Source organism: Polistes dominula, unplaced genomic scaffold, assembly GCF_049000335.1.
Source record: "Polistes dominula isolate Pdom_NZ unplaced genomic scaffold, Pdom_raw_medaka contig_25, whole genome shotgun sequence".
Lineage (NCBI taxonomy): Eukaryota > Metazoa > Arthropoda > Insecta > Hymenoptera > Vespidae > Polistes > Polistes dominula.
The window spans coordinates 3,157,404-3,171,376 of record NW_028301094.1 but is presented as its reverse complement, the minus strand read 5'-3'; the positions used below and the strand labels follow the sequence as shown (position 1 = coordinate 3,171,376).

The 13,973-nt window shown below is 27.0% G+C and overlaps 1 protein-coding gene across 6 annotated transcripts in view; it reads right to left on the bottom strand.

The window, feature by feature from the left end:
* The window catches only part of LOC107063776 (neo-calmodulin), a 139,257-nt gene that overhangs the window by 13,460 nt on the left and 111,824 nt on the right, over nucleotides 1-13,973 (bottom strand). For all 6 annotated transcript variants that reach the window (XM_089176530.1, XM_015315864.2, XM_015315863.2 and 3 more), the window contains 4 exons: nucleotides 5,040-5,073; nucleotides 2,030-2,131; nucleotides 879-1,014; nucleotides 478-626 (listed from right to left, as the gene is read on the bottom strand). In XM_089176530.1, coding sequence (XP_089032656.1) covers nucleotides 478-626; nucleotides 879-1,014; nucleotides 2,030-2,131; nucleotides 5,040-5,073 — 421 coding nt within the window. The remainder of the gene's footprint in view (nucleotides 1-477; nucleotides 627-878; nucleotides 1,015-2,029; nucleotides 2,132-5,039; nucleotides 5,074-13,973) is intronic.

Here is a 13,973-nt window from a genome sequence, read left to right as displayed (position 1 = left end):
CAAACCTCCATCAGGGACGAGCCCCCAATTATAAGATTTGTGAAAAAAACTGGTTTGCTTAAACTGACTGGACCGGGACTCGAGAACCCGGATCCTTCGCTTTCCGGGTGACTGCTTTTATCCATTGAGCCATTCAGGGCCTACCGACAATTCTTCTTAACGAATGCTTATAAGTTTAGCATAGAGTTCGTCCCACACAATTAAATATATAATAATATATGCTATAGGTATATATACTATTTATAATATATAATAATATAATTATAACAATATATTAATTATATAATAATGTTATATAAAAATAATTGACATGTGTAGAAACGACATTATTTTCCGGTTCCACGAATACTTCTACGCGTTTCTTTTTTTTTATTGCAAGAGAGAGAAAAAAAATGTATACCAAGAAAAAAGAGATAAATTTCATTGTCCTCGAGTAACACGATAAACAATTTTTATATTGTCATTGAAAATAATTACCTTCGTAGTTAACCATACCATCGCCATCAAGGTCTGCCTCTTTGATCATGTCGTCGACTTCCTCCTCCGACAATTTTTCTCCTAGATTTGTCATTACGTGACGTAATTCTTTAGAAGAGATCAGGCCGTCTTTGTTCTTGTCGAATACCCTGTGTATGTATGACGGAAATAATTATCGAATTAATTTCCGGCCGGCTAGGGAAAAAGAAAAAAACCAAAAAAGAAAAAAACGAGTCGAGAGAGGTAGAGTGGAAATAGTAAAGAAAGAGAAAATAGAAAAGAAATTAGACCAAAAAAAGAAAAAGAAAAAAAGGGTTAGGTAAGAAAGAAAAAAGAATTCTCTAGTGGCACAACCGACTTTCGTAAATATCGATTAGCAAGCTAGTTAGTTCGAGAGTCACCTAAACGCTTCGCGTAGCTCGTCTTTTCCATCTGCGCCCTTCATTTTTTTCGACATCATTTGCAGGAACTCATTAAACTCGATGGTACCATTACCGTCTTGATCAACTTGATTCACCATGTCTCGTAATTCCGTATCTGTAAAATAAATAAACAATAACATGATGACAATTTAAATTAATTACTATGTTCATTATAAAGTTTTTTTTTTAATTATAATATTTTACCCAATTACTTTGAACTAAATTTCAAATGTCACCAGCAAATATATATACATATATACTATGACATTAAAAAAAAATAACTCATTTTATACTTATACAAGTTTTTTAAGAATATTGTTTAATAGTTTATTTTGTCATTTACAACTGCCAATTAAAATAAAAATAGTTATTCCGACATGACATTGACCTCGAAATATCTACCTTGATGAAGAATTAATATAAAACACACACACATTTATATTTATAGATTATTATGTGTATATATATTTTTATAATATTATTTATTTTATAATATTTATTTATAATATTATATATTTATATATATATATTTTAACTTTATTTATATAAAGTAACATAAATAATATTTAATAAAATATTAACAATCTACACACTATATGTGTGTATTATTTTTACACACGTTTTATTTATTCGTAAACAAAATAACAGATTATTATACAATTATTTTTTAACATATAATATTATTAATATATTTATAATAATAATACAATAAATAAATCATATATAATATAATAATATTAATATATATAATAAAATATAATATATTATTTTATTTGTTAAATAAATAAATATATGATAAAATAGAATATTAAAGAGAAATAATTTATGAACATTATTTTCGTTGGTTTTCGATACGCATAATTGGGAAAAATAAAGAAAGATAAAGAAAAATAAAGAAAAAAAATGATTTTTACAAATCTTATTCGTGCAGTAAAAGATATTTTATCCACGTGATGCTTTCATCAAAGAAAGAGAGAGAGAAAGGAAAAAGAGAGTATGGCTTGAAGCCAGATCGTATTTACCTTCTGGCCTACGAATAACGATGCCGAATATTTGTGCGCGCGTGCACTCGATACGCATAAACATAAATCGTACGTACACATACGTTTAAAAAGCATTTTCTTACTCACCGGATGGTCTCTGTCCCAATGATCGCATGACCACTCCAAGTTCCGCCATGGTGATTGTACCATCCTCATCTTTGTCGAACAACATAAATGCTTCTTTGAATTCTACAAATAAAAAACAAAGAATAAACAAAAATAACTATAATCGATATAATTAATTTAATTCAATCGATATTATCAATTAAATTATTCGAGATTTCTGAAATTTTTAAATTTATAATTATAATTATTATACGTGATTGTATCATATAATAAATTTGATTATTATTGATCTTTATTTAGAAATTTTAAAAGAGCTCGTTCTATCGTAAAATTCTTGACATCGAATTTCTTTTTTTTGCCATTTTTAAACAACGAAGGACATTTATTTTAAAGCAAGCTAATTATTTGATATTTTTAAATAACACAAAAATCATTTTACTTGCACGAAGGATATAATTATTATTAGAAACGATTATTGTTAAGAAAATAACATTGTTCTCAAAAATTTTGGTAAATCTTCAATTTAATGAATATTCAAAATTATAATATTTAATGATGTTTAATAATTTAATGATTTAAGATGTTTATATATAATGATGTTTAATGATTTAAGAAAAACACTAATTTTTCGTATAAGCTCCTTATCGGTAAATACCAAATAAAAACTATCTTCGTTATATAATATTCGTGTTATAAATTCTTACACAAAAAACATGATACAAGAGTACTCCGTTAATGGATTATAATTAATTAATTATATTAATTGGATTGAGTGCATTAATAATACAACCAATTAAAATTCCATACTATTTTAATCAGATCAAGTATTATATTTGAAAAATATTTACATTAATATAACGTACAAATACACGGCGAACTTTTCAATATGTAAATACGAAAAAAAAAAAAAAAAAACAAGAAAAAACAAAGAGAAGATAAAATATGAAATCGGCACGATTTCAAAAACCGTACGTATAAATTTTTCCTATCAACGTAGAAAGCACACGCGAGACCTATATATTGCCATAGTTCTCGATACAACCACTCGTACTTTATCCAATTTCTATTTCATGACCTTATAAAATAGCAAACGTTGACCGATATATATTTCTCTTCTTTCCTACGAAGAGACACACACGCGAGTTTAATCGATTCCGATCTCTGGCTGTGTGCCGTCTAAAAGAAAAAAAAAGTCTACAAAAAAAGAAAACAATTTTTATATTGAAATAATTAACGTGTTATCTCGGTTTGTGATAAAAAACAAGACAAAACAACGATTAACCCTTTTTTAAAAATAATAATTAAATTATATTAAATTTTAATAATTTAAATATAATATTTGTCTACCTATATCTAAAAAGAAGAAGAAGAAAAAAAATTGTATTTTAACGCATTACGCATATGTGGCCATAATTATGATAGTGGTTTAATAAGTCAAAATTTAAACAACAAAAAAATAAGTTTATCAGTTATTTCACAACAAATTATTTAAAATCAGATTAATTCAATGTAATTTTAAAGATATTATCAAAAATAAATCGTTAGGATAATAATACTTATTAATAAAATAATATATTTATAAATATTAATAATAAATATTATATTAATTGATTAAACAATAAAATATTATTTAATTAAATAATAATAAATATTATATTAATAAAATAAATATATTTATTAATAACATAAATATACTTTTATATTATATTAAATATTTCATATTATTTATATAAAATTTCATTTACATAATGTTCGAATGTAATTCTTTAACTTTTTAAGTGCACATTTATTTGAAAATTACTTTGATATATTATAATAATATAAATTAATATTAGAAATAATAATATTAAATATTAGATTAATAATAAATTTTCATAATATAAAAATGACTCACATTACTTCGAAATAAACCAAAATAAACTAAAGTTAAATCTCATTTCAGTTTCAATGACGTATCAGAACGTCATGTGCGTCTTTATCCAAACAAATGCAAGACGTACTTATACGTCAAATGTAGCCAAAGGGTTAAAATAAACTTTTTGTTTTAACGATTAAGTTCTATTCCTTTTTCCAAGGCTAATTAATTTCTCTCTGATCTTACGTTGTAAAATTTTATTATACTTTTATAATTAAAAATCAGAATCAATTACACAAACTTCATTTGAAGGGGATTGATCACAAAAGATTTTCATCTTACTACCTACGAAGAATGTAATCTTTTAAAGTAATTTTTTTCGTTGTTTTATTTTGTTTACCAATTCAAATTTTGTTTGAGAAAGAGAGGAGAGCGTGGGGTTAAGAGATGTAAAAAGAAAAAGAATTTTTAATAAAAATTCTTGCAATTTACTTACTCGTTCATTCGTAACCGTAGTATTAGGAGAAAAAAATTAGTGGGTATAAAGGGCCAGCCAGAGTGAAATAAATTCTTGACGAATTCGTGTAAGGAATACGTTCGTAATTCAGTTTTTAACAAGCAAGGAAGCAAGCAAGCAAGCAAGATTACGTTTCGTTTAGTAAGCAGAAAACAAGAAAACAGAAAGAAAAAAGAAAAAAAAGTAATATTGAATGTTTTCGTAATTAAAAAACTTGCTGCCGAATACGATCCGCTTTGCTGTAGGTGGATAAAAAAAAATCCCTTGTAAAAATCTTATGTACTTACATATATGTATTTAAATATATACAAACGTAGGTACACAAAAAATAAAAGAAAGGAGTAATGGTTAAAAACTAAGTGGCGAGTTGCATTATTACTATATACATTTTGCATATGTAAATATTCGAACCGAATGCAAAAAATTAAATGCTGCTGTAAAAAATCTTAGCTGCGTTTCTTTTTTTTGTTTTGTTTTGCTCGTTACGTAAAAAGAACCCAAATTATTTTTATTTACGACAACATCATAATGGCAAAATAATTAATTGCCAATGAATAAACAGAAACATAATTATTATTTGTTAATTAATATTTAATTAATTTATAATTAAAAATTAATGTATTATATTAATATTAATTAATATTTAATATTAAACTTACCAGCGACTTGATCCTCCGTGAGACCATACTCGGACTGAAAATAAAAAAAAGAACATTTTTGCATTTATTTCGTAACGAATAAGATCATCTAAATAAAAAATAGAAATGTTATTATTATTTACAATAGATAGGTAGTAGAGGAATTTAGAAATTTAACAGTGAAATGATTACTTTACGTAAATGTAACAATTTCTATTTATTGTCTAACGCGTTCTAAAGTTAAAATCAAATTGAGAAAGGAAGAGAAAGAGGAAGAGAAAGAGAAAGAGAAAGAGAAAGAGAAAGAGAGAGATAGATAGAGAATTCGTGTTCTAAACAAGTATATAATCAGTCAAGTGGGCGTGGCATGACGTTCGTAAAGTTCGCATAATTAACGACGGAGCTTTGTGACTTGCGAATACCGTCATTATTATGTCGATTTATATCCACCTTTCATGTTTACGCCTGTATTTCACACGATAGATCAGTATTAATTGTTTGTCGAATAATCAAAAGCTACAAGTTGTTGTTTAACATTATAATAAAATTATTAAAAAGCTTTTAAGTGTTTAAATATTATTAATATATAAATTTTACAAATATTTAAATCTCATTATATTAATATTTTTAAATTTTATTAATTAGTATTTAAATCTTAATATTAATACTTTATCTTATTTAAAAACATTTAAGTAATATTAATAAAAGTATGAAACACACACAGTTTTTTATCATTGTCAAAGTTAAAAATTATGTTATGTTTCGTTGATTAGATATAAAATAAAAAATTAATACAACATAACAACAGAATAACAACGTTAAAAAAAAATAAATGGCAAATAATTCATGAAAATCCGATTAAAAACAAATTCCCGGGATCATCGTTCATAATTTTTTGTTTATTTTGATAGAAGAATAAACCGATCGATCTTCTTTGTAATTTTCGAACTTTTTAATAACGGAAGTTGATATCGAAAAAACCGACGAAATGGAGATGTCACCAACACCGTAAATCCATACAGTCAATCCTTTACCTTTTTCTTTCTTTTTTGTGTGTTGTGTCAGGAAAGAAGCTTTTGTAGGATAGAGAAAAAAATATTGCGGTTCAATCGCGAACGATTTCATTTCCATATCCATTATTTTCGATGTCCACACATTTCGGCGGTGTCCTTGTATTTTTGTCAGTACAGGTTTGACAGTATAGGTGATGTTCTTTTTAGGTTTGGATAATAAAAAGAAAGAAATAGAAAGAGAGAGAGAGAGAGAGAGAGAGAGAGAAAGAGAGAGAGAAAGGAAAATTGGAAGAGAAAGAAAGAAATAGCAAGAGGTAAAGAAAGAGAGAAAGAAAAAGAGAATTTAAGAGAGAGAATGAGAGTGAGAGTGAGAGTGAGATTAAATGATAAAAAACGAGTGACACTATTTTTACGATTTCACATGTTTTTCTAAAAAGTAGAACAACACTCACAGAAAGATTTCTGATTTGACAATCGATTTGATTAGTTAATCGTCGAAGTTTACGATATTCCTGAGTATATTTTCTTGAGTCGTCGTTGTCGTCGTCGTCTGCCATAACAGTTGTGTGACGACTATCGAATAAGATACTAAATTCGAATATATATATCTTTCAGGTCTTTTTAAGATTCAGCAAAAGAGAAAACGAGCGAACTAGATAGGATGGGGTTTTTGGCCGATTGCCTAGTTATGGTGGTGGTAGTAGGCTTTACGTTTGAATTCTCCCTCCCCCTTCCCCCCCCCCCGCACCCAATAGCTATGATTTCATACGATGTTCACTTTTAATGAAGAGGTCACAACACACTCTTTTTATCAGACACTATACTAACTTCTATCTTATAATAAAAAATAAAATAAAATTTAACTACCACTCAACAACATGACACATAAAACTAACAAACTGTATTGATTTGTAAATTTCTAATATTTTGTTGTTTTTATTTTTAGTTTATTTTATCCTGAAAATGAGCAATTTTAACCTCGACTTGTCATCGGTCGATTTTCACGACACACAGCAACGATGCGTACTTTCAAAATGGAGCACCACGGTTAATTGCTTAAAATATTATCATTTATTATTTAATAAATGACGGGTAATGTAGCCTAGCTTTTTCACAAGTACCGTTTTAATAAAAATTAAATCAAATTTTTAAAGTGTCTTTCGTTCTTTTAAATTTTTTTTCTTTTTGTTTTTTTTTGTAACCATAAAAACATCGTTGACAAATAAAGTACAATATCGTGCTTATAATTTGTATAAATTGTGAGTGGAAATTGGTTGGACAAGCGTATTGTTTGAATTATTATACACCATTTGAAATTTTTGTATGGATCTAACCGTTCCATGATAAATTGGTGTTGAATATTCTAACGCGATTCGTGTTCCGTTATAATGGTCACTATTCATATGATTAACGATAACTTTTAGTGATAATCTAGCGAACCGGTAGTGAAGAGAAACAGGTTGCGTGCTGAACTAGGTGAAAAATACGATAATATACTTTCATATTTTATAAGATACCACGAGCAAACGTGTTCTGCAGTGCAATATTTTTTTTTCTTCTAACGTTGTTGTTTGGATCTGTACAATAAAAAATATCCCATTACGGTTACGTAAAGAAAATAATGATATGTCATATGAATTTTGTTAATAAAAAAGAAACAACACGAAAAATGAGCTACGGAAAGTAGGATAAAGTTTTTACACATTTTTCACATTTTTAGTTGAATTTATAAACTGAATTGGATTTAAATTTTTATATCAAAAGAGAGAGAGAGAGAGAGAGATAGCAAATGGGAAATGCTTCTGTTATATTATGTTCCATTTATTCTATTAAATCTAGGTATTATAATAAGTACGTCAACTTCTTGGAAAAGAGGATCAAGGAATACAACCACTTGACAAGAATTTGTAAGACATTCAAATACCTAGTCAAAAAATAGATGTTAATGTCTTTAGGATTTTAAATCTTTGAATGTTTTAAAGATGTATTATATTTTAATATAATTTTTCATAATTAATAATTCAATGTAATAGTTAAATAATTAAACGTTAGGTACTTTTGTGTGAATGCACAACGATGTTGTAATAAACTAAATCGACAAAATAGAAATCTAGGAATTTGAATAGAAATATAAAATTTATTTGATAGTATTCTAACAGAATAACGTTTGTTACGTTCTTTGAAGAACGTAAATTGATGAGAAATTGTGAAATATATAAAAAAAAAAGGTATCGGAAAATATTACATCATAGTTTGCAAATTTTTAAAACGAGTAAAGAAAATTTTCAAACAAAGCGTAGTTCGCAATATTTCAAAATAAATCAAATTTTCTGAGAGAAAAATTGTGATAGAAGATGAAATGAAGATGGTAGAATTTCAATGATTCTTGAAACGTCATATTATTTTTCTTTGAAACAAGTAATTCATTGTTACAGTTTAGAGAGAAAGAGAGTTAAACTTTCTCGTACTATTTAGAATTCTAGAGAATGAGACTGGAATGGAGTTTTACACTAGTTTCAAATTTAATCGGTAAAGTAAAAGATATATATTTTGAAAAAAAAATAAACAAATCATATTAAATTATAAGAAATTGAATTGCAACGCGACGTATCTTTAATCAACGTCCATTAATTATTTAAAGGATATCCTAGAATTTTTTTTATTTTGTGTGTGTTTTTTTTTCAACTTAGTACATAGATAGTTTTTATGGCGATAATTTTTTAATTTTTATTGCCAATTTAAGGATTTATTATTTAGAGGTTATTTAGGTCTTTAGGTACTGTAAATTTTCAATAAATGGCGCTGTATTACAATTCAATTAGTTGGTTATATTCACGTCACATACGTTTTTTTTCAGATTTACTAACCACTAGTAGCACAAAATATTGAAAAATATTGAATACACATGTGTATTTAATATTTTTATTAAATGTGTATTTAATATTTAATATTAAAAAGAGATTCAATGTCTTTTTAATATTAAATACACATGTATTCAATATTTTTCAATATTTTATCCTACTAAGTATCTTACTTTTTATATTTTTTCGTGTATTATTATTTTATGTATTCCATTTTAATTATGGTATTATTTTGTGTGTTGTTATATATATTAAAAATTTTATGTTATGTTATGCTTAATTTGAAATCCCAGAAATTATTAGCGAATATTGATTTGACTGCATTACATAGTTTAAAATTATATTATAAATATAAATTAAATATAAATTAAATATAAATATTGAATATATTATTAAATCAATATTTTATAACAACGCATGGCCGGAGTATCCTAGTATTCGTATATATTCTTATATACATACATAAGTACATTCAAACATTCTCATACATAAGAGATAAGTGCAAAATTCTCGTATGAAGTAATTTATCTATGTTGATGAATAATTCAAGGATTTATCTTTTCTCTATCGAATATTTCGATCTCATCAAACATGTGTAAAAACTTCAGTTAACTCTAAATTCCTAACCTCACTGTTTAAAAGTAGAATTTTTTTACTATATCAGGAAAGAAAAAAAAAGAATTGAAGAAGAAGAAGAAGAAGGAAGACAGAATCATGTTGATTGTAAAGTACTGTGGGAAAAGGAGAGCACAACTCGGTTGCTGCTCTTACATGAGTTAAAACTCGGGAAGCTTTTCGACGTTCAACGTTTTAGAAGAAGAAAAAAAACGAAATATCATCGAAGGAGGTGTTTTCATTCCTCGTTTTCCAACACTTTGATATTTTCTTCGAAACTCCTTTTATAAGAAGGAGTTGCCAAGGTCGAGCTTTTTGATTTAGGTCATGTCATTTTCAAGCAAGTTTCAAATAGAAAGAGAAAAGGGATAATAGAAAGAGAAAGAGAGAGAGAAATAGGGAAGAAAGGTTCGCATAAACTCACGAACAGATCTGATTGTGAAAGGAACTCGGTGTCTTCTTGGAATGCATGTGCATTCTCTCATCGTATATATATATGTGCATTTATGAAATTCCATAGAATTTCAACATCAAACTTAAGACATCTTACGCGTGAGAATCCTTCATCGTCTTCACCTCGACAATTTCTTCAAAATTTATATTAAAATAAATATAAAAACATATAACTGTATAAAAATGTATTCATGAAATTGTATTTGTCTGCATATTTTAGAAACAATGTAATATCGTGTGTTATTTTAAAAAGAGAATAATTGTGACACACGGTAAAAGGTGAAAAATTTTGAAGGATACTTTAAAAATGTCCTTTTTTTTAGGAACAAATAATTTCTTACTAGCGAAATAAGAAATTATTTCGTACGCAAATTTCTATTTTGGAATTTTCATTGATAACGAGAAACTCTGATTCATATTTAATGTTAATTGATTTTGAAGTCAGCATTGATTATATCTTTTAATTTCATTTGTATCAAATTTATTTATTTATTTTTTTTTAAATAAATAAAAAGAAGGAAAAATATTGGTGAGTTTGGTAAACAATTGAAAACGTTTGATAAAATGATAAAAATTTTTTTCTTTAATATCGATGAAAAAATAAATTCATATTACACGTGGTAAGTTGAAACTTGAACTTTTTTTTAAATGATAAACGAAAAAGAAATGGAACGTGGGAGCGTAGTTTAAAATGGCAGAACGATAAATAGCGATAGAAAAAAAACAAATATTCATTTTTCTATTCGGGAAAGATCGCGTACGATGATATGGAAAAATAAACAAAATTTTGACAAATGTATAGTTCAAAGATTATTACTCAAAATCGTTTTAAAAATGGATTTTGTTAATAAATCATGATTTTATCCACACTATCACGACTTACACTAATTTGTCTCGTTTGACAATCTATCGTACTAGTCAATCTTCTTAGTTTCCCGTAAGCCGAGGTATATTTCTTTTCCGTGTCGGCCATTTTCCCGGAAACACACTCGCGAAATAATTCTTCGTTAAAAAAGAAAAAGAACAAAAAAATTCTCTTTGAGTTTTCTTTAACAAACTTTAAAGATCTTTCCAAGATCCTTTCACTCACTTGTGTCGGATAAATTCACACATTTTACAGCATCCTTTAAGATGAAAATTACGATGCCGGTTTTACGTTATCCGATCGCACAGTTATCACACACACACACACAAAAGGGAATGTTTGACAATTTATTTTACACGGTTGCTTTGATTTTTTTTTTTTTTTTGATTCTCTTCAGTTTCTTCTGCTTTAAACTTCACCCTTTTCTTTGATTCCTCCTACCACCTATATTCGTTCTTTATTATTACTATCGAAGGTTAAACACGTCCACCTTTCTTTTTTACAAAAAAAAAAAAAGAAAAAAAAAAACAACCTCTTGTGTGTTCTCGTTTGCTTTCACACAGTGAAGGAGGGGTCGATGCACATTACTCACGACAAGCTACTAGTACTAGCACCACGATTCCGAGCCAAAATAATATTTATGGACTACCCACCGACGTTATGTTCAAACTAAAAATCACTGTGTTTAGTCGCCAATGAGACCTAGCTTTATAACAACCATTTCTTTTTTTAAACCTTACTGTTTTCTCACTTTTTCTTTTTCTCTCTTTCCTGTTTATTATTATTTTTTTTTTTTATTATATCTCGATTTATTTTGTTTTGACCCCTTTTTGTTTAGAATATTATTATAGATTGTAGGATTAATAATCAATACATTTCACTTTCATTTTCATTTAAGGTTTGGTTTTCTTTCACGATAAAAGTCAAGTATGTTTGTTAAATGTTCTATTCATCAAATTGTCAATAATTCTTCTTATTCGTTGACTTTTTCATTTAAATTATTATTATCTCCATTAGAAACATATTTATTGTTATTAAACACACGTGAGTTCGACGTTGTTGTATTAACACGAGAGAACACGACTACTTTCGAGACAAAAGATTTTTCGTGGGATATGTTTTTGGTCAACCTTCGGCTGTTTTTAAACTGTCATTGCCCCTCCACTATCAGCTGGCACCAAGAAAATGGGCAGACGGTGTCTTCTCTGTCCTTATAATAGCGTTCTCGATGTGTTAGTGGGGGTGACGCGACGTTCATTGCCAAATATTCAAAATGAGTCGTCATGTAAAATGATTTCAACAAGAATGAACCGAAACATTTCTCATCAATTTGTCATTTACACTTGCTTCACTTTGAAACATTGATCTCTAAAACTTGCTAATAACACATTTCATTCATACCGATGTATTGTATACTTTCTATTATTCTTAGTATAACGTATGCGAATAAGATTACGTGTAAGAATTTGTATTCATTCATTTTATTGCTCATTGATATTCGATAATATATTTATAAATAATATATATATTTATTTTACTTTCTTTTTTTATTTATATCGACTCACATATATATTTTAGTATAAATAATATATAACTATATATATTTAACATTATTCCCGATCTAATTTTATAATACAATATCGATCGTATATTCTATTACGGTAAAATATTTTCCCAAGAAAGATTCTACGACTTCGACGCGAAACTTTCGCTCACTTAGTTTTTAATGGAACGATAAAGAAGAAGAAAAAGTAGAAGAAGAAGTAGAAGTAAAAAAAAAAAAAAAAAAAAAAAAATAAGAAAAAAGTTGTCTGGAACTATTTTTGGAACGACGCGCGACGCAGAAAATCTGAAATTCTTTTGCAAACCACTTTATTGCCTGTCACGGTTAGATCCAATTAACGTTTCCGGAATTACATTCCAACCTTGTTTACTCGAAATACAAAATATAATGTTTTAATGTTATTGACATTTTTCGCTGATAAATAAACCATGAAAAATATCATAGTAGTTAATTTCGTATATTCAAAAAAAAAAAAGAAAAAAAAACAATATTCCCTAGTAGCACAAAATATTGAAAAATTATTTATTTTTAAATACACATGTATTCAATATTTTTCAATATTTTGTGTGCTACTAGGGTTATATTATTTATATAAAATATAATACTAATCCCTTAAGAAACAATTTTGGCTCAACATAATATAACGCCGCTCGAGTTAACTCGAGCGTGCAACTTTTAAGAGGGTTAAATTATAATATTAAATTATTATTATTATTTATATAAAAATAAAAATTAATATTATTTCCATATATCGAATAGAATAATTTCTTTTGATCGTGTGTTTATCTATATACAGTATTTTTTTTATTGGTATAACGATCGGAACGAGATGTAACTATCAACTTGTTACAGTATATCAATTGAAAGAAATTCAGGTTAAAAAAAATAAAAATAAAAATAAAAAACATTTTAATTGCGTTTCTCTAGCAAAAACGAAAACCATCGATAAATTTTATGTAGGTTCTTCTCGAATGTTTTTCCACGTTAATCCGGTAGTACCATCTGTCGGCTTTCGTTTCGACGAGTTTGTTCCTACTTCTTGTATCATATTAGACACGGTTGCCTTGTTTTTCGAAACTAACGCAGATACAGTGAGTATACGTTCTAGTAATTTCGCAAATCCTAAATGTTCAAGTGCTTGAAACATACTAAAGTTCTAATTCGCATTTCATCGTTATGTTAATATAGTGAGCGATTTATTATACTCTACAATCGATCCAACAATAAATACAAAATTTTAATTTTGTTATAAAATGTAACGTTATATTAAAAGAAAAATAATTGTTTAAAAATGCAAAAAGAAACCACGATTTATTCTTTGCATAAAACCAACCATTATTCTTTGTATAAATGTACAAATGTATTGAATTTTAATTCATTGTATAAAAGAAAAAGGGTTTTTACTTGATTGTTGTTTAGTCAAATAAAAATTAATATATTTTTAAATATCGATTATAATTTCGATTTGACGAGAAAAAGAAAAAATAAGAAAAGGTGTGTTACTGCCATGTCAAATTCGAATTAACGTACAACAAAAGCGTTGGTAACATATTGAAAATTTAACGAGCAAAACGTTTAGTAGCG